Here is a 20006-nt window from a genome sequence, read left to right on the forward strand (position 1 = left end):
GGCATCGAATGAACGCAGAAAAATCACTTAAATTTTAGTTATCTACAAAATAAGTGTAAAAGAACCAAGGCATTCAAAATTGTATCATTAATTATACAAATGATACTTAAACTATAATCAAATTCTTTATTTGATATTTGATATATTATACCTATTGTTTTTAAATTTTGAGTCACATCAATGCGATCCCTAAATTTTCAAAAGCTGTTTATTTATCTCTACTTTTCTACCAATGTAAAGAAATGATTCTTTTATCAATATTTATGTTAGACTAATCTAATATTAAGTGATAATTGAGGCACTTGACAAGCACTTTTAAGTTAATCGTGTATATTAATTATTTTTTAATTTATATTCAATTTTAATTTTAAAAGTCTATATTATATTTAAAAATAAAAATATTTAATTTTTTATTTTAAATTATATATTATTTGATAAATACATCATTTAAAAAAAAAAATTTCTCTCCCTCTCTACTTTCTTCCTCTCTTTCTTTCCCTATAGACCAGAGATTTGCCAAAAATGACAGATAGCTGCATCTAGTCCAATCGACAGCTTGACGACGATTGAAGCTAAATTTTGTCCTCTACTGCCGCTGGTCTCTCTTCTTGTGTCGAACCAGTGGCTATAAGAGCCGATCTGGCTCTAACCCCTATCGCGACATCGTTGGGTCATATCCATCCTTCTACCACCATCAATAAGCCTTTGGTCAATAGGAGAGAGAAAAGAGAGCAAGAAAGAAGAGAGAACAAATAAAAAAAGAAAAAAGGAAAATTAAAGATAAAAAATTTGGAATTTTTCTAATTTTTTTTATTTTACCTTTTTTTTGTCAATTATGATTTTTTTATTTGTTAATATTTTTAAATTTTAAAAATATTATTTTAAGCATATCATTTAAATTTTAAAAATTTTAAAAATACCACTTAATTAACTTAAAATTTTTATTAATCATGTATTATCAATTAAAATATTTAAATATAAATAAAAATCATTTATTGATTTATAACATATATTAATCATGTATTATCAATTAAAATTTAACCTAAAAATTAATTATTTGATTTTAAAAAATAATCTCCCCTACGTTAAAACAACAAAAATTAAGAAAAAAACCAATAAATTACTTTCAAAAGTTTAAAGACAGAAGAGACATGCCATCAAAACTTAAATATTTTAAGAAAAAAAAAACTCAAAAGTTTAAAAATCGCAAATCTATAATTTATCCTCAAATTTTAAAATTCACAATTATATACTCCAATTTCACTTTCATCTATCTATTTGAACAAAAATTTAGGCACTCAGAATTAAAAAACACAACTAAGAAATTGAATCTTAGCTTCATCTATCAATTTATAACAAAATTAACACCGGTCCAAAACAACTTTAGGTACTGATGTGCTGAAAGAAACTGAATTATCCAACCTATTGAAGCTAAGCAGAATCCTTGAGTTATCACCTCATGCTAATGTAATAATCAAGTTAAGTGAAATTACATATAGTAATCCGACAAACAAATTGAAACCTGGGCCAATATCATACAAAGCTAGCTTAAAGCAAAGTAAGATTAGACAAATGAAACCTCAGGGTGGCAATTTCTGCTTGAAGAGTTTCACAACTTTCAAAGGCTTCATATCTAGGACTAATTGAAGAGTTACATTTCTGCCCAAACCATATCCTTAAAGCCACTTGAAGAAGTCTATTCCTCTTTGTAGTCTCACTTGAAAGAAAAAGACATTTATACTGATAATCCGAAAGTTAATCGATGTTATATGGAAATATTACAGCCTAATTCTTTGGCAGCGGTATCAAGAAATTGTATAGGCATTCCTCTCGCGAGTTGACTATGAGCTTCCCATGTTAAGCACTTCTCAATGTCAGAATGCCAGTCAATGACACCGATACTGAAGCACTGATAAGAAGGATGATGGATGCCATTTATTTCCACCTGCTTAGAATTAGATTCAATTGAACCTGTATGCAAAATATTGCGAAGGACTGATGTGCTGAGAGCACGAACATGTGCACTTGGATGAGAGAGACATCGAGTTGTAGCTGGCAGACGACACTGCATGAATTGACAGATTACAGATCACACATCAGTATAAATCTTGCAATGACATCAAGGGAAAGAAGAAAGAACTTCCTTTCTATTTGCTCCATCTTACTCCATGTTAATAGGCATTGGTATTTATAATGAACAGCTTGAAAGCATGTTTTGTCTTTCAACCTTCAGCCTTTATCAAATTGACTATGCCAATAAAGGGCATCTGCTCACCTTTAACAGGTTTGAAAGTCCATCTGCTACTGCCAATCCAGATTCTCCCCACTCTAGTACAGGCTGAACTGCTCTAGCTGTTGCTTCCAGTAGCTGCCATTTATTGATAAAAACTCAACACATCAACGAAGCTTTGCAATAACACAATTGACTTCAGAATACCACAAGCGTTCAATTAAAAAGACATGGTGATTGGTGAATGACTATCTGTAAGAGGCAATAATTAGAGACAGTACCTCCAATTGCGGTAAAGTGCAAGCTTCCCCATCAACAAGCATCCCATCTGTGGCGCGTAGAAGTAGATCAGAGGCACTTGCCACAATTACCAATGATTCTGGGCTATCATGATTTCTCATTAGTTCCACTATCAACTTTACAATCCGCTGGTTGATTCTCCACATTTTCTGACCTTGATCATCATCTTTGGCAATCCATGGCTGCAATTCCCTATCCGCCTGACAATAACACAAGGCCATGAAAGTGACCAAACAAATAGAGAAAATAAAGTTAAAACCAACAAAGCTAGACAATAAGGCAATTTATGGCTGCTGGCTTGGACACATCCAGATGACAGTTCATCGTGTTGTACAGAGGTCACAAATGATAGATCTGAATTTTATTACCCTAATTACAAATTGGTGTCACCGTTTACAAAACACATGGCATTCAAGTCAGCAGCTATAAAGAAAAGCAGGCCGTTTTGTCTTTCTAATTTTAGACCAATATTTAAAAGATGAACAAACTTTGGACCTGAAGAATAACTGCTGTAGCTGCTTTTGCCGGTGATGCTGATACGACATTGCACAATGCATCAACCACCTAATTTCATCCAAGTAGCATAGTCAGACAAATATAATTCCATGAAATCATAATGATGAATTTATAAATGAATCATAGGGGTATTCCGCCAACTGTTCTACTCTTATGCACTCTCTCACTAGTCTCAGTTAAAATTTATTTGTATGCCAGAATGTTACCAATCCACACCAGGATAATAAATCAAATTTTATGTTTGAAAATAAAAAGGAGAGTCTATGGCATCAGTTAAGGTGAATCCTTTATTCGTTAAACCTGAAAAATAAAGACAGATCTAGTCAAATGCTTTCCTAATCTGACATAGAAGATTGCTATTGAAGTCTTGGACACTAGAATCAGCAACATACTAACACATGAATTACACAAATTAATGCTATTTTTTAGTCGCTAGGAATTTTCCAATGCCATAACAAAATGAGTATGTAAATTTGATTTCTTTAACTGTTTCCCTAATAAAAATTCTAGTTACATCTTATTTACTGTATTACTGCATGTGAGCAGAGATTGGTGGAAAATAACCATTGGGCTTCAAAATGCCACACCTTACACTTGTGGACATGTGATTAAATATGACCCAACACTATAAGCAAGTAGCTAGAATAGGAGAACCTATAAAGCATTCTCTAAAAGTTGGATGGCCAGGCCCTTTCATATCTGAAAGAAAAATATCCTGAATGACCTTGGATACTAGGGGTGACAATAAGTAAAAGTACCCATACAAACAACTCCAACCCAATGGGAAGTTGGTGGGTTTGAGTTTAGTGTTAACAGGTTTGTGTCAAAATCAAATTGACCCAGGAGTCACATGGAAATAACCACGCCATGTTTAGGTTGACCTGTTTAACTCAATATTGACACATTATAGATTTGCATATTAATAGTGCTGATGTGCCAACCTGCATAAGAGCTAAGCCATTTAAACCTGTTCATTCTTCTTTTTTTTTTAATTTGGGGATCAAGGAGTTCATAAAACAGTTCATTAATTTACAAAAAGCATTTACTGAAAGGTTTATTCTAACATTCATTAAAAGAAAAATTATATGTAGAGGTTAGAAGGCATTGCATCAAGGAGAAGCTGGATGCTTGTCATGTTTTTCCTTAATGATTAAAGACCAGAAGAACTTGCCATATTTACATTCCAACAAATGGAAATAATTTCTAAGAATTGTAATACTAATACAATATCACGCTAGAAGGGCATGTGTAATGCATTATGATTTGTTCATATACATATTTCATTGTAGGGGTTATACCGTTTCTCATCATACACAGTCTAACACATATGTTCCATCTTAATGAAGGATTGAGATCCTCTCACTACCTTTTGAACCAACAACTTTTAACACACTCATCATCACACCCATAGTCATTGGAACCACTTATAATTGTGAGTCCAACTCATGTGAATGGTGATAATGAGGCCTGCTAATGAGTATTCTCCTAAAATTAACGGAGTGAAGTCCCTGTTGAAAGGCCCTAGCCAAGACTTAATAGGCCACCTAACCGACCGGTAATGCAACTAGATTCAAAGTTCAAATATTTGGCGAAATAAATAAGCATTCATGAAGAAATTATGGTGAAATACTGATTGAAACAAAAGGTTCAACTTTTTTACTGTTTCAACTGATATACTTCATGTGCTTTTTTAACAAATTATTTCAAAGTTTGTTTCAAATAATGAAGATTATAATCTAGAAATTGTTGTTGTTTCTAATCAGATGCTGATGATATGATAAGCAGATCTTAAAAAATTAATACTACATGAAGCATGAAACCTAACAGATTACCTGTCTCCATCCCTGTTGGGCAGATGTGCTTTCAGCACTGGGTTGTGTTTCAGGGGCTGCTATCAGCTTGTGCCACAATAGTGAAACAACAGAGAAACATAACTCCTGTTTCTCTACAAGCACAGATCTCAGAAGAATTTGAGCACTGCAATTGAATCCTATGTGCCTGTCCATTGTGAGAAAATTGGCCAAATCTGAGGCATCTAGTGGAAAACTTGCTATACCTTTGCCCAAGGAATTTCCTGAACCATCATCTGGTGCTAACACCCTCTCACATCTGAGTTTATTGTCTGAATGAGTTGAATCTTCACATTCTGAGGCAGATGACTGCCCAGGATCATAGCAAGTGGTATTTGTACGTTTGTTTTGTTTTCTGCCATCTAAACAAACAGGGGAATCCTTCCGAACAGGCGCACATATCAATTGTGCCTCTAATGGTTCAGCCTTGTTAACAATGGATGCAACAGCCTTGCTGTGAATATCAATGAGATTATACAATGATGATGCCCTGGCATAAATTTCATTATCCCACTTGCATCGCATTAGGACAGAGAGCGCATGCATGCAAGCCTTTGACCGTCTAAATAGTTCAGAAACATGAGCGGCAACCATAGCTGCCGCAACTATTTCATTTGAACTATAACTCCATGAGGTACCAACAGAAGACGGCTTCAGCGAAAAAAGTGCCTCTAAAATTGCTAAGATTCTGTGAGTATGATAAATAGCTGAGTCAATACCATGTCCATACTGAATAGAAGATCCATTTACTTTTGCAGGGTTGGCTATAGTTTGAACATCTTTAGCAGTTGAATTATTATTTCCTCTTGTAACCAAAGGGAACAACTGAAGCTCACAGGCAAGAGCACAAACAGCAGCCAGCACATAAGAATCAAATGCAGCTACAGGCCCTTGTTTTTTTGTTTTTCTAGGTTTTATGTCTCTCGGCTTTTCAGATTGTGCCTGTGATTCCTCAATGCTCTCATCCGGAGGATAACTTTCTTCACCTCTTGGTCTCTTACTGCCACTGAACTGAGCTTCATGGCTAACGCACACAGTCAAGACAACAAAAAGTAGGCGTGAAGCAAGCTCTACAGAAGCACATGATTCTAAAAAGAGGGAATGGACCATTGTACGAAGCTCTGCTACAGCAAGATTCTTGGACGCAGAACCTATGCTGTATCTTGTTTTTCTGGTTTGCTCCCTAGAGGATTCAGGTGGAAAAGTTCTCTGTAGAATTGCTTGAACAGTAGCCACAAATATCTTCATGAGACATGCTTCAGAAGGACTTCCACGTGGAAGGTATTCCAGGACCTTAAGAAGAGGTATGTATAGGTTCCATGATAATATAGGAGGCTGCAATGGGGTTGCAACAATAATTTCGGGAAGATCAACAGCTGAAGAGCTCAAGGGAATCAGGCCATAAGCAGCTTCCCATATAGTACAAATTCTCCATTCGACCTCCGGGCCATGAGCACAAAGCATTGATGCAATCCCTTGGGCAGTAGCTTCAATAGTTGCTTCAGCTGCAGGCACCTCTATCTGATGAACAGTATTTTGAGATAATTTTTCAGTACTTGTGAACATGCATTATTGTATGTATAGACCCATAAATATGAACCGCTTCTCAGCAAATGGAAACATTAAGCTAAAGAATGGAAAATAACATGCAAAATTTTGAAGTTGACCACTAATACCTGCTTCCTATAACATGAGATATAACCACTGGAAGGTTCATGTTGAACTTCTACTCCCTCAACTTGTCTTAATGGAGGAAAAAGCAGTGCAGGCTGTGACAGTATCCGAAAAAGCAAAGCTGCAGCAGCATCAGCAGCAATACCTGCTCTCATAGACATCGCAGTCCCAATTGCTCGCAAAAAATGCAAATGCATCCAATTCCGAGGAAGCTACATCAACATCAATAAAAGCAATTTGCTAAGACAAATAGAATGGTGAAAGCTGAAAGCATAATTGCATCATTTTGAAGACAATTATATATTATTTCCCCAACAAACAATTGGTACTAGAACAGACCACTTCCTCGGAGAGAACTCCAAATAAGTGTATATCATCAGCTTAAAGTGATTATGTGATAGGTGTTTTAAGAAAAAGATGGCTGTCATAACTGTTAAATGGAGCTATCACACACTGGGTAAGTTTAGAGTTTGTTGTAGTCTTATATTCAGGACGGCCTCACCATCTATAGCCAACAGGCTTTACATTGAATACTGAAAAATAGTGATGTTTAACATCTTAATTTTAACTTCAATACACAGTATATGAACACAGCCACCTTTAATGAATACTGTGGGAAAACACTTATTTACAGCTGGTTGTAATCTTGTAATCTGTATATTTATATTTGTATCTCTAGAATTAAGTATTTGTATCCCTAGAATTAAGGAAGATTTAGTTTCCTAGTTTAACCCCTAGTTAGTTGTATATAAACCTAAGATTCTTGTATAATTGGAGATAAGCAGTTTTTCAATATACATTCAGTTTCCACAACCTTTAATGAATACTCTTTTATGAAGTATGGACGCACAAAACACTGTTTCCCTGCATCTAGAAGTATTTATTCATCCCATTTTCACAAGCTGGTTTCAGTGCAACAAACTTTAAACTAGCAGAGCAGACCAATGGCTTATAATTTTACCCCTAAAATCTTAGTCACTGAACCCCTAACTACCTTATAGAAACCAGTAGCAACATTTTACCAAAAACACATACTGAAACCTGTAGGGCTTTTTGGCTTCTACTGTCAAAAAATTGCAACTACATTTTTTCCCTAACAATCTAGTAATCATATATGCCTCAAATCTTCAGACTTTGAAAAATTTCCATCCCAATCTGAAACCGTGAAATGATAATCTTTCCTTACCAAGCACACTTAACATGTGATGTAAGCAACTTTTAGAATTTCATTTTATTTTTCCTTGTTCTGGGGGGTGTTGGAGAAAATTTTCAAAAACCAGGCTCAACAAGGCCCTCATCAGCTTTTACTTTGTCATTTCACAATCTTTATTCACCTTTCCCTGCCTTCTCTCCATGTATCAACTTGGGCAATTATAGATGGTCAGAAAACATCAATGAATCATTAACTTTAACATAGGTAAGATTCACAGGTCATATCCATAGAGACTTTACATTCCATCAAATTTCAGCAGTAGGAAAACCAAAAAATGTTAGTGGTCTAGCAGACTTCAGAATAGTAATTATATTGCTCATCTAATGTGACTAACTTTAACAAAGAGGTCAAAAATCATGATCCAACATCTACATGCTTTAAATACAAAACTTCAAATACTTAAAGGTGTTTTGAGAAACTGATTGACATTTAATGATCGCATTTAAGAAGAGGATTACATTTACTCATGCTGGAGGACAGATTATACCAATAACAGATAAATAAATTGATTTTTAAAATTGCCAATTTAAGAAGCTGAAAACAGGCTGTTTTTAAAGAACTAGGCTTAACCCCCTGAACTCATGTATTTCAAGGTCAATCAAGCTGAATATTACTCATAACTATTGCAGAAACTGTGATCTGTAAACATCAATTTTCCTTTCATATTTCAATGGCTGGGCTAACAAATGGGTTGATCCCCATCACTTAAAACGCCCAAAACATTTCTACGAACAACATTTAATTCCAAGTCCTTGATACAACCACCAATATTTGTTATGAAGGATTTTATCTTTCTTATTCATATTAATCTCATTAAGAACTGTATCAACTATATTTGTCGGCACCTTCACATAACGCAGTTTAGCATGTTGGCGAACAACATTAGCATTTTCATTAAGCTAATGCTCATAAATGGATTGTGAAAATTCAAAATAATCCAAGTAAGAATAACATGAAATTCGAGTTTGATACCAAAAAGTGTAATTTTATTTTCAAATATATGCAGTGAAAAGCATTTAACTCACCCTTATACCAGTTGCATAATCTTCAGCAGCCCGAAGTAGTTCCACAAGCTGTACAGCAGCATCAAGTGCATCTGGAGCCCATGATGGTGGCGCTTCTAGAAGTCCAAGAAGAAGTCTTTGAGTGGCACTTGGAGTTGCAATGGCATAGTACCTGATCCAAGAAGAAGTCTTTATCAATTACCTTATTATCAAGCATATATTTTCATCAATGTTGTTATTTTATGCACTACGACAAACTTTTGTAGTTGCATTTGTTAAACACTCCTATCCCAAATAGAATATCCTACATGCACATTGGAACATCTCAAAATCATATCTTCTTACCTTTTCAAAACATCCCAAAATCCTACCTTTTCCATATCCATAATAGATATTATAATATTTTTCTTATATATTTGCTTTGAGAATATCAGATTTTTATACTACAGAAAATTCTTAAAGTTTGAGTTAAGAAGTCAAAAGGTTTTTTACAAAGCCATGTAGAAGGAAATTTGGGATAGAAGGTGCATATAAACAAAAGCACACTAACATTGCACTCTTCACCCAACCAAACCTATCCTTCTCAGAAGAAGACAAAGAAATTGCCATTCCAACAAACATCAACATTCCTGATAAAAATTTGGGTGTGTTTTGCTCAATGCCCAGTTTACATGGCAAAACACAAGACTTACAAACTATGACTATGTACAACTACTATAGAACAAATATCCTTGAGCAATGTTATTCAAGAGCTCTCAAAGGTTCAGCTACTTACCGATGAAATAAACGAGCGTACGGTTCAAGAGCCGGTAGCCCAGCAACTAGATGCTCATCCAAAGCTGTTGTTGGGGGTGGAAGTAGTAGTGCAGGGACTGCTGCAGCTGTTAAAGTAGCAGTCTCATAGCGTGCAACCTCCTCATCACATACACTTAAAATCACACCAGCACCATTTGCAACAGCCCATCTTGGAGTTGATAGCATGAGCTGAGGATGCTTTCCAGATCCACGAGAAGCTTTTGAAAAACAATAGTCAAGTGATGAGTCCTCAGACTTAAAAATCTTATTATTTGTGGTTAGAAAAAAGAAATCCCAACTAAGGCTAACTTTATTTTCCAATCTTGATATACATCCGCACATCCATTCATCAATTATTGTGGTTCTAGTTTAGTAAATGCTCACATTAATTAGCATCATATTGTAAAATTATAACAAGACAGTAACTAGTAAGGCCACTAATGACGCTTCCATGACAATTTTACCACATAACATATTCTCATTTATGCCTTAAGCCCCAAGGCAACAATATAACAGAGGAACTTTCACCCTGTCTGCAAATAAAGATTAGCATAAATGTTTAATTTGGTAATGCTGCAAAGACAAGATCCTAGGAACCAATAAGCATGTCAGAATAATTTTCTGTACATAATCTTTTCAACTGGATTAAGAATATTTATTTTAAAGCATTCCACAATAGAATGTTGCTCAATTGGGCAAGATATGATGTATTTACTGTCATCGCAACTTATCAACTGGTTACATGCAGACTGCTCTTTAAAAGATGTATATAATCCTTTACTGCCTTAAAAGAATCTGCTAAACTACGCCTTCCCTAGAAAATTGGGTTTGATTAAGATGAGCCCCTTCGTAAATTACCACAAACAAAGTTTATAAAATCACTTTCAATTAGAGTCATATTTGACTGATTATGAAGTGAGAGATAGATCCTATCACTTATAACCGAATTTTGATTGACAGAATTTTCTAAACTCTAATAATATTTGTAGTTATTGATTCTTATTGATGTTGGTTGTAGTGTATATATGTATTATGTACAACATACACAAAAAATATGTATCAATTTAATGTTTCACCTTAATCTTATATTTCTACCTTTTCTATTTTTCATATATATTAGTAACTTTTTCAACTTAATAATAGAGGGCTTGACTTATTTAGTAATATCTTCATCTGTTGTTCTTAAACTTTTTCTAGTCCATTATGATAAAATCTTGAAAATTTTCATATTTAAAGCATGCATTTCCAGATTAAAGAAACAATTTCATAGCAAAAAATGTCAATGCCTGAACCTAAATCTATAGTATGAAGAAATGCATCAATGGCATAAAATGCCCACGTACAAGCATGTAAAACATAGCTAGTTCACTTAAAGGTCACAAACAGAGTTACAAGATGCAAAATCAGATTATATGTTCCTGCCCAAAATATTTAACTAACCAGTTGTAGGTGGCTTGAGGTCTCCTGCTGCATATTTACCCATAACACCGCTGCACCTGTTAACACATTTAAAGGACTGCCAGCTTCAGTAATAAGCACATAAAGTTCTATACAGTTAGATCATTCATAGGATGAACCACAAGAGCATTTAAACTCAATCACAGTTACATGAAAATTGAACTATTTTCTAATTACTTCTTAGAGAGGCCTTATAACTCAGAAGCACACCTTCCGTAGATGATGCAAACAAAAGTTTTGAGCCCAATATTCAAGCCTCGGTAAAAATTTTAGGACAGAAAGAAGAATTACACACCAGCCATAAAAAATGCTCACATTTGTAACTGATCATAGAGCTTATGCAACATAATAAATGCTATAAAAATGTGAACAAGTATAACCTGCAAGACAAAAGCTACCTAAGTCCCAAAGTAGCCAATTGGAAATGGCATCCTAAGCATGCGTAGGTATCCCAGCATTTATATTTTTATATATAAATAAGTAATGACTTGATTATGTCCAGAATAAAAATGACATGAAAAGTGAAGTCAGCATTTCCTGTCTACAAATCACAAAAACATACGGTACTTCTAACTTGCTCAACAAATCCTAAAGATGATTACAACAAATAACCTGTTTCAAGCATATGTTACAGTGGATTTGCTACAGAAGAAGTGCAGATTAATAATATAACAACACTCATAAGATATATTTGTGAACTTCCAACATGCCTTTTTCTAATTGCAAACAGACTTGAGCAGGAATAATAACAACAGAAATTTACCAGCTGACCATCTAAGCAACCTATTCAAACAAAATGAGCTGGCAACATATTACAAGCATATACCATGTCAAGCCTCAGCACACAAACAACCAATAACTGTTTTCAAACTCCCATTGCAAAATTCACCAGATGCCATAGGAAAAAAAGCCAGTCTCTAGATCAAACATAAAACCACGTCTCACAACATCCTTCCATGGCCTGCATAGGCAACATCCTTCCATGAGCTTCTTTTTCTTTTTGTTTAATCCATGAACTGAATTATCATCATACTTATAGCACATCAGTCTTAATGACATGCATTAAAATCTAATATAGCTCATTTGCCTATGCTATAATGGTGATCTTCACTAGCAGCATATTTATGCTTTTGATTTTGCTAAATAGAAGTGTAAACAAGCTAGATTTTTGAATTCTGACTTCCTTGACAGATCTATTGCCTTAATTATTTCACTAGGCTTCAAAGGAAGTAACTAAGAGGGCCTTAGTCCCAGCTGAAATCTTTTCCAAGAGTATTAATAGGCAGTCAGCTTCTCTCAGAAATGCAACGCCAAGAACATTTCACATTCAAAATCTATCAGCTTTAGAACATATAGATCTTAACGGCTAGCAAGAGCTACAAATATGCTGATTCATTTTCGAAATTAATAATCCACAAAACAGTTGAGACCATTGACTCAACTTCCAAAATATTTGGTGAAAGATTTTTAGCAGATTTTTTTTGGATTTGCTAAAGATACTGCTTCATAGTCAAGTCTACTTGGTGTGTAAGTTAGTATGCTTATAAATAATGGGAGTCTCAATAGGGTTAAGCATGATAGAATGATTTAAGTAAAGTTGTAGGGTTTTACAAGGTAGATACCTCATGGGACTAAAGGAGATCGAGAGTACCCATGAGTGTATATATTTGAATGTTGGCTATGTACGCACCCCATGGAACTATAAGAGATTGAGAGTGCCCATAAGTTTATGTTTTGTAATGAGTTTGATGTTTGGGTTGAGATAATGCTCTATAGGGCCAAAGTAGAATGAGAGGGCCTATAGATGTGAATGTTTAAATTGGTTTGGTTGAGTGTTTGTTTGATTAGTGAGTGAGTGTTTAGGTGCTGATGATTGTTGATATGTTTGTAATTCTCTACAACTAGTGGATCTTCTCTCTCATCCTGGACATAGGCAAGTTAAGTGCCAAATCACATTCAATTGTTGTCTCTTGTCTGGATATTTCATTGTCAAATTTTGCATCTGCTTGCTTGGTGATTGATTGATTGAGGCCTTGACCTAACAAAAACATGCACATTTGACTACAAATATATTGGAGGACTTCAATAAAACTTATGGGTTACAGAAGTCATTCAATTTTGTATTTTTCTTTTATTTTTGTATGAGAATTTCTTTCCTAACAGAGTGACTAGAGTGATGATCTTTCATTAGAAATTACTTATGAAGAGGCTGCCCTAGGCCTTAGCAAGGGATCTGCTCAGCTAGCGAGGGCAACAAGTGGCAATGATGAACCAAGAGATTCAACCATTGTCCCTTAGATAAATGCTTCATTGCGACTTTGACTTTTTGAATCTAATACGAAGTATCTCAGTTTTAAAGTGAAGATAAAAGTTTTCTATCCATGTGCCAACCTCGGTCAAATTATACCAAAGGTCCTTGTACTCTGCCAAAATTTGGAATTTAGCTACTATACTGTAATTCATACAAATTTAATCTTCACACTATTTTGATTTGACAATCTGAATCAAATCATTAACTCCGTTAATTTTTTGCTGTTAAAATACTAATGCGATGGTTGATTTGATGACATGGGCATTGACTTTGCTAACCAGGCGTTAACTTTGCTAACATGGCAACTCTTATGAATGAAATTAGTTGTTAAAATATGCAAATGGTCTTTAGACTTGCATGAAATTTTTATGCTCTTTCACCTCAAATTGAATTTTTATACTAGAGGAACTAAATTTCAAATTTCATGAGTACAAGGACCATTTGCATAATTTAATAACTAATTTTATTCATCCAAGTTGCCACGTCAGCAAAACAATGCCACATCAATGAAGTCAACACCTACATCATCAAGTCAACAATCATGTCAACATTTTTAACGGCAAAAAATTAACGAAGTTAGTGATTGGACTAAAATTATCATATCAAAATAGTACGAGGACTAAATTTGTATGAATTACAGTAAATGAACTAAATTCCAAATGTTCGCAAAGTGTAAGGACCTCTGAAATAATTTGGCCGCCAACCTCCACCAAAATCTCAACATAAGAGCAAGAGAAATTCCATAGAACAATGAATATAATTATGAAGGTATAATTTACAACCTTTTGGTTATGGAGTGCGGATAACCTTTATGACATGAAGAAATGTCTAAGAAGTGAAAGCTTAATATTATGAAGGCAAAGCTAAATCGAGCAGCAAGGAGGAAGCTAATGGAATAAAGATCATCAGTTGAAAAGGAAAGGGCTAAAATAAGGACAACAATGAAGGATAGATTGAAGAAAGCAATTCTGGCCCTTGATTACAGTCAGAATTAATTTAAGAGATACTCAATCCAAGTCAAAAGAGCAAGCTGGTTAGATGACTGTACTGATCTAATGTAATATTTATGATTGCAAGATAACTTCGTCCCAATTGGAAAATATCAAGAGCCGCTGTTAGTTCAAAAAAAAAATACAGATTAGAGAAGTTGGTGGCTGGAAGAGTCTGGAGGGGAACAAAGCCTATCAATTGTAACAAAATGTAAAGAATCACCTGTGACAAAAGGTCTGTGCTGACAGGAGTAATTCTAATGACCACTTGGCATAACTTTCAATAGGTTTAGATCAACTGTTTTGAGCTTTTGGCTTTTTCATTATTTTCTAGAAGTTGGAAGCCTGCCTTAAGGTTGACTAGGATACAGGTATTTAATAAACTTCAAAAGCTCCAGCGGCAGTAGTAATTGCTTTTAAAGGGATTTTTATATATACTTTTGTGAGACTAGAAAATATACTACTCTTACAGTTCCTTACCTTCTACCGATTGTTATTTGTTGCTTGCATTTTATCAAAGTTATGAAGCAAACTTTCTGCCATCTATATCTGTTCCCCCTTACTAAACCAGCCAGAATAACAAAGAGAAAATAACAATCAAAGCTATAATGCAGCCACCAACATGCTTTACGTAAGTATTGCAATGTTCAAACCATTAAAACCACTTCTATTTTTACAGAGGCCAATTGATGTTTTAAACTACACAGAAAGGACAACACTATGCTATAGTAAAAAACACTCACCAACGGAAGTAATCGCTCCTGATGCCCAAAGGTGCTGCAAGCAAAATATCAGTAATCCAGGGAGATAGAGGCCTTAGAGGCTTCCTCTCCTGTTGCATCAAAGGTATATGAAAGGATGGTTCCCCATCTACAGATTCACTTGTCGTAGCTTGGCTGCTGCTGTTGCTTCTATCTGTATCACTATTTTGTGGTTCCATTTTATATATTGGACGGTTGTAATGAGTCAGAATTCGCAAGATCTCCCCGCATGCCAGAGCCCACTGTTCAGAATACTCATTCTGTGAAAAAAAAGACATAAATGTCATATATATGTTCTTGGTCAGCCTTAATGATCCTTTTTCAGTGAAATAAACTAGATAAAAGAGAGAATCAAGAACGTAATATCTAGAAGGAAAAAAAGGAAAAAATAGTTAGTGACGCAAAGAGAATCTTCTCTACTGAATGAAAAAATAGGTGAAATTTAGCCAGATGAATTTTTTTATAATACCTCACTGCTTGGGCAGACTAAGGAGATGAATGAAGCAAAGGGAAGGGTACTCTTATCATACACCAGGGTACCATCAATGATGCATGAAATAATTGGAAGAACAACAGCATGCCCATGTTCTGGATGGTGAAGGACAAATGTTGCTGCAAAACAATTAAGTTTAAAGAACTGTCAAGCTCCAGTTATAATTTAAGTAAAAATTTGTCTTGAATTTTTAATTTAAAGTAGCAATGGATTGTACTATGAAGAAGAAAGAGCCAATACCCAAAACGTCATCAAAAAGGCGTTGTTCCTTAGATGGATAGTGGTTGCGGACAAGCTGTTACAAGAATAAGCAAATTTTGTTACATACATAAATCCCTAACCATCAAAGAATTTCCTCTATTGACATATTGATAATAAACAAATTAGTTAAGAACCTTTTCTTTTCATAACCTGCAGGTGTGAAATACTTGTATAAAACAAACATATTACATACCTCAGCAATATCCTCAGGGAATTGTTCTGATGTGAATTGACCAAGGTACTCAACATATGCAGTAATTTGAACCTAAACAAGAGGAAACATAATGAAGCATATGAATTTATAATAGCAAGAGATAATCCTGTAAATTCAAGGAATCAGAAAGACATGGATGTATCAACCCAAAATTTAAAATATATATATATATATACTATGCAAATGCTGGCTTTGGATGTGATATGATTTATCCAGGATAAAGTTTTTACATCCATTAACTTTAGACTGATCCCACAAGCACATCTAGCAAATGAAATAACTCTTGTATAAAGCCTAAATTTTCACAGCTTATCCTCAACCTCTTTAAATTGTAAAGCCAATTCTACCATATTCTCTTTTAATACCACTATTAACAATCCTTCAACTTCTATTTCAAGATATATTCCTTGTTCAATAGATCATAGATACCCATCCACTGCCTCTGGAATAAACCTTTATCACTTTGAAGATGTATAGAAGATGCTTGAAAAGATAAAAATAATGTGCAGTGTTTAGCTATGCTCAATAGGATTGTCTCACAAGGCAGCATGTAAAGTTGACAAAAGCAAACCCAACTTGAATGACCTGCCCAACCCGAATTGACTTGAAAGCCAATAACTTGAACACCACATGTTCCAAACTCAAACCACATCTGAATACAAATCTGATGGTTTGTGCATGATAGATTTGCAAAATTACTCAAGCAGTGTTTGGTAATTTGAATTTAAGAGAAGGGATTTGAATTTCAAATTTAGTATAAATCGTGATAAAGCATATGTAATATGACTTTAATGATTATTTTTGAACTCAAGGATTTTTGGGATCTATATTTAGTGGAGAATTTGAAATACTTATAAGTATTTGTTAACTTGAAATTCATCTTCTTAAACCCTTTCAAATATGTAGATATAGTGAATCTTAACTAGTTTGTATGTACTGTGTGCATTTCATTTTCACAATTTATATAGCAAACTAAATCCAAATCCACTCTCTCAAATTCATCTTCCTAAACATTGATAGAACTAATCTTCTCATGTCAGATTCATTTTTGTTCCAAAATTTAATGTTAGTTCTCACTTAAATAATCTTTTAACATCTAATAAGAATGAGTGAGAGTGAAAACTGGCTTTCTTCTTTGCAGTAGTAGGAAACTAATTTTCCTCTCTTTGTGTCTAATTGAACCATATTATATGTTCCACTTAATATCCACTAAACCTAATATTTAGTAATATATTCAATTTTTGTCACCTATTTCACCAACTTAAGTTTTCAGGTAAACCAAGCATGAAAATATAAGACATTTAAAAAGATTTAATGATGCAACTTAGTATCCAATGATCCAGAAAGATTCATGCAAAGAAAATAAAAAAACAGGACAATAAAAAAAAATCCAGGAGAAAGAAACTATGGTACCTTTCGTTCTTGAGGGTCTTGTGGCGGAGACCAGAACAGTGATGAGAACTGAAGGCCATCAATCCACCTCTCAGATGGATTAGCCATGTATCCTAAACAATATTTATCTTCCAAACCAATCACCAGAGCAAATAACAACAGCAAAACACACACACACACACACCAGAACCTAAGCTTCCACTCTGCAACAGCTACCAATCAAGAATCAAGATTTCGTAATTCAACATCCCAACCCTGTGCAGCCGTTGGATTCCCACAATATATATATGATTGAATAAAACAAAAAAAAATTGAACTTGCAGAAAATTCAACAAGACAACAGCCTGAGAAAAGTCTTGCCTTTAACTGTCTCAGGCCTTGTAAAACTAGTGAATTACTCTTTTAACTGATAATCAAAATCAAAATCTGTTCTTCACTGCAAAAACAAAGTGAAAATAATAATCAAAATTAATTAAAAAGAAAAGAAAGAAATTTTATCAAAAATAAGATTAGAAAAGAAAATCACTTGATAATCGAGCTAAGAACACTGTCTGCACAATACACCTACCTAAACGTTTAGATAACAACATGAACCAGATAATTAATATTGAAGAAATCTTCAAACTTTACAAATGGAAGTCCATGTAGAAAAAGCAATAACCAATTACCATCATAAGATAAAAATGCAAAAACAAAAACACCATAAATCATAAAAATAACAAAAAAATAGCTAAGATTAAATCCCAAAACCTATTTAAAAAATTATTTTAAAATTCATAAACAAAATGAAAATTTCCAAATTTGGAAGAGAAAAAGTAAAAATTAAAAAGAGAAGAAGAAGAAGAAGTTGGAATCTGAGTACCTGGGCTTCGGTTATCAGCTGCTAAAGATTTTCCTGAATTAATTTAGATTTAACTCTGTTAAAAAATGTGAGAATAGATAAATGAAAAAAAAAAAAAGAAAGAAAAATCTTTCAGTTTGGCTTGGAAAATTTTAGAGTTTTTGGTGAGAGAGAGAGACAGAGGAGATCTTTAGATGGGCTGTTCGCTTAGATTACTGATGACGTGGCAATGATATTTTCCTCTCGCCTTACTGGCTCCTGTATCATGTCATATCCACCCACCAGCATGACATGCATGATACGATCCATGACATGGAATGAACATACATACATATCATCCATTTATTTATAAAAAAAAGCATGTGGACAAAAATGGCACTGAGGTTTGTGAATTACGTTATTGGCCTTAGTAAAAAAACAATAATTAAAAAATGATGATAGTGGTGTCGTCCGTTTCAATATTTTTGGGTGATTGTTTTTTTAATTGGTTTTGTCGGAAGATATTTTGGGAGGAGTTTGGTAAGGTGTCTGGTTGTGGAGTACGTCTACCATTACACTCCGATCGTATGATTGGAATTTGTTTCCATTCAATCATTCCAATTTCTTTTGGAGGAAAGTCCTTTTATAATAGACTTGATAATTCGTTTTTTAATATCATATCCCGTATTATAATTTACATGTATAATAATATAAATATTAAAATATAAATATGATATAAATTATAAAATATATTTAAATTTTAAATATAAATATAATACGATTAATATATGTATTACATACTATATGATATAATTAATATATGTATAATTAATTTATTCAAATATAACATGAATAAATATAAATAATATGATATACATGAATAGATACGATTAACATGAATATATATAAGAATACGATTAAAATAATAAATAACTATAAAATATTCATCATTTATAATTTAATAAATTTGACATATTAATAATATAAAAAAATATTTATATATTAAAAAAATAAAAAAATTTAATACTCATTTAATATGTATTTAATATATATTTTTTTTAATTTTAATTTATATTGTATAACTGTATTAATTTTTAATATCAAATTCAAAATAATAAATAATTAAAGATTAAAGAATAAAATAATAATGTATAGGACTAATATTAATATTTATGTTGTATTTATATTATTAATACAAAAATAATTTTATGATAATTATTAAATGAGTATCATAATTAAATATTTAAAATAATTTTTATATGATATTAAATAACTAATTAAGTATCATAATTAAAAGATTAAAAATTAAAATAATCTTTATGTTTATATTAAATTAAAATAAATATAAAAAACGTGTTAAACATATTAAACGTGTATTCGTATAACAAAATTAAATTAAGTGTATTATTTATATCGTGTCACGTATTGAGACTAGTTAACACATATACGACATGAATTATGTTGTGTTAAAATTCGTATCAACATAGATAAATAAAAAATATTTTTAAAAAATATATATGATTTTTTTGGTGTCGTATTTAAAATTATCAGTCCTAATTTGTAGTGTCTATTTTTTTTATTTTAGATTTTAAATTTTAAATTGTTTATAATAATTTCAAAATTTTTAAAATGATGTTAATATAGTTTTTAATTAAATTTTGAGTAAAAATAAAAAAGAATTACAGCTTAAGATAATAAATTTAAAATTATTACCCTTTACAACAA

The 20006-nt window shown here is 33.1% G+C and overlaps 1 protein-coding gene across 11 annotated transcripts; it reads right to left on the reverse strand.

Moving 5' to 3' along the window:
- Positions 1-1396: 1396 nt before the first annotated feature.
- On the reverse strand, positions 1397-18507 carry LOC111312190 (protein GIGANTEA-like). Of its 11 annotated transcripts, none has more exons than XM_022912234.2 (17): positions 18324-18507; positions 17988-18029; positions 17822-17897; positions 17483-17574; positions 16049-16120; positions 15835-15889; positions 15571-15713; positions 15084-15361; positions 11023-11078; positions 9563-9800; positions 8809-8959; positions 6573-6782; positions 4879-6417; positions 3026-3094; positions 2512-2730; positions 2276-2368; positions 1397-2065 (listed from the first exon to the last, which is right to left on the reverse strand). In XM_022912234.2, the coding sequence occupies exons 4-17, from the start codon at positions 17567-17569 to the stop codon at positions 1766-1768; spliced, it is 3510 nt and encodes a 1169-aa protein (XP_022767969.1). In that variant the 5' UTR covers positions 17570-17574; positions 17822-17897; positions 17988-18029; positions 18324-18507; the 3' UTR covers positions 1397-1765. The 11 variants fall into 11 exon arrangements, with proteins under 11 accessions (XP_022767969.1, XP_022767966.1, XP_089619807.1 ...); XM_022912231.2 differs by having other exon boundaries at positions 17483-17664; XM_089763681.1 differs by having other exon boundaries at positions 17483-17716.
- Positions 18508-20006: the final 1499 nt, after the last annotated feature.

This window comes from Durio zibethinus, chromosome 1, assembly GCF_047325235.1.
Source record: "Durio zibethinus cultivar Kanyao isolate XHJ-2024 chromosome 1, ASM4732523v1, whole genome shotgun sequence".
Classification (NCBI taxonomy): Eukaryota; Viridiplantae; Streptophyta; class Magnoliopsida; order Malvales; family Malvaceae; genus Durio; species Durio zibethinus.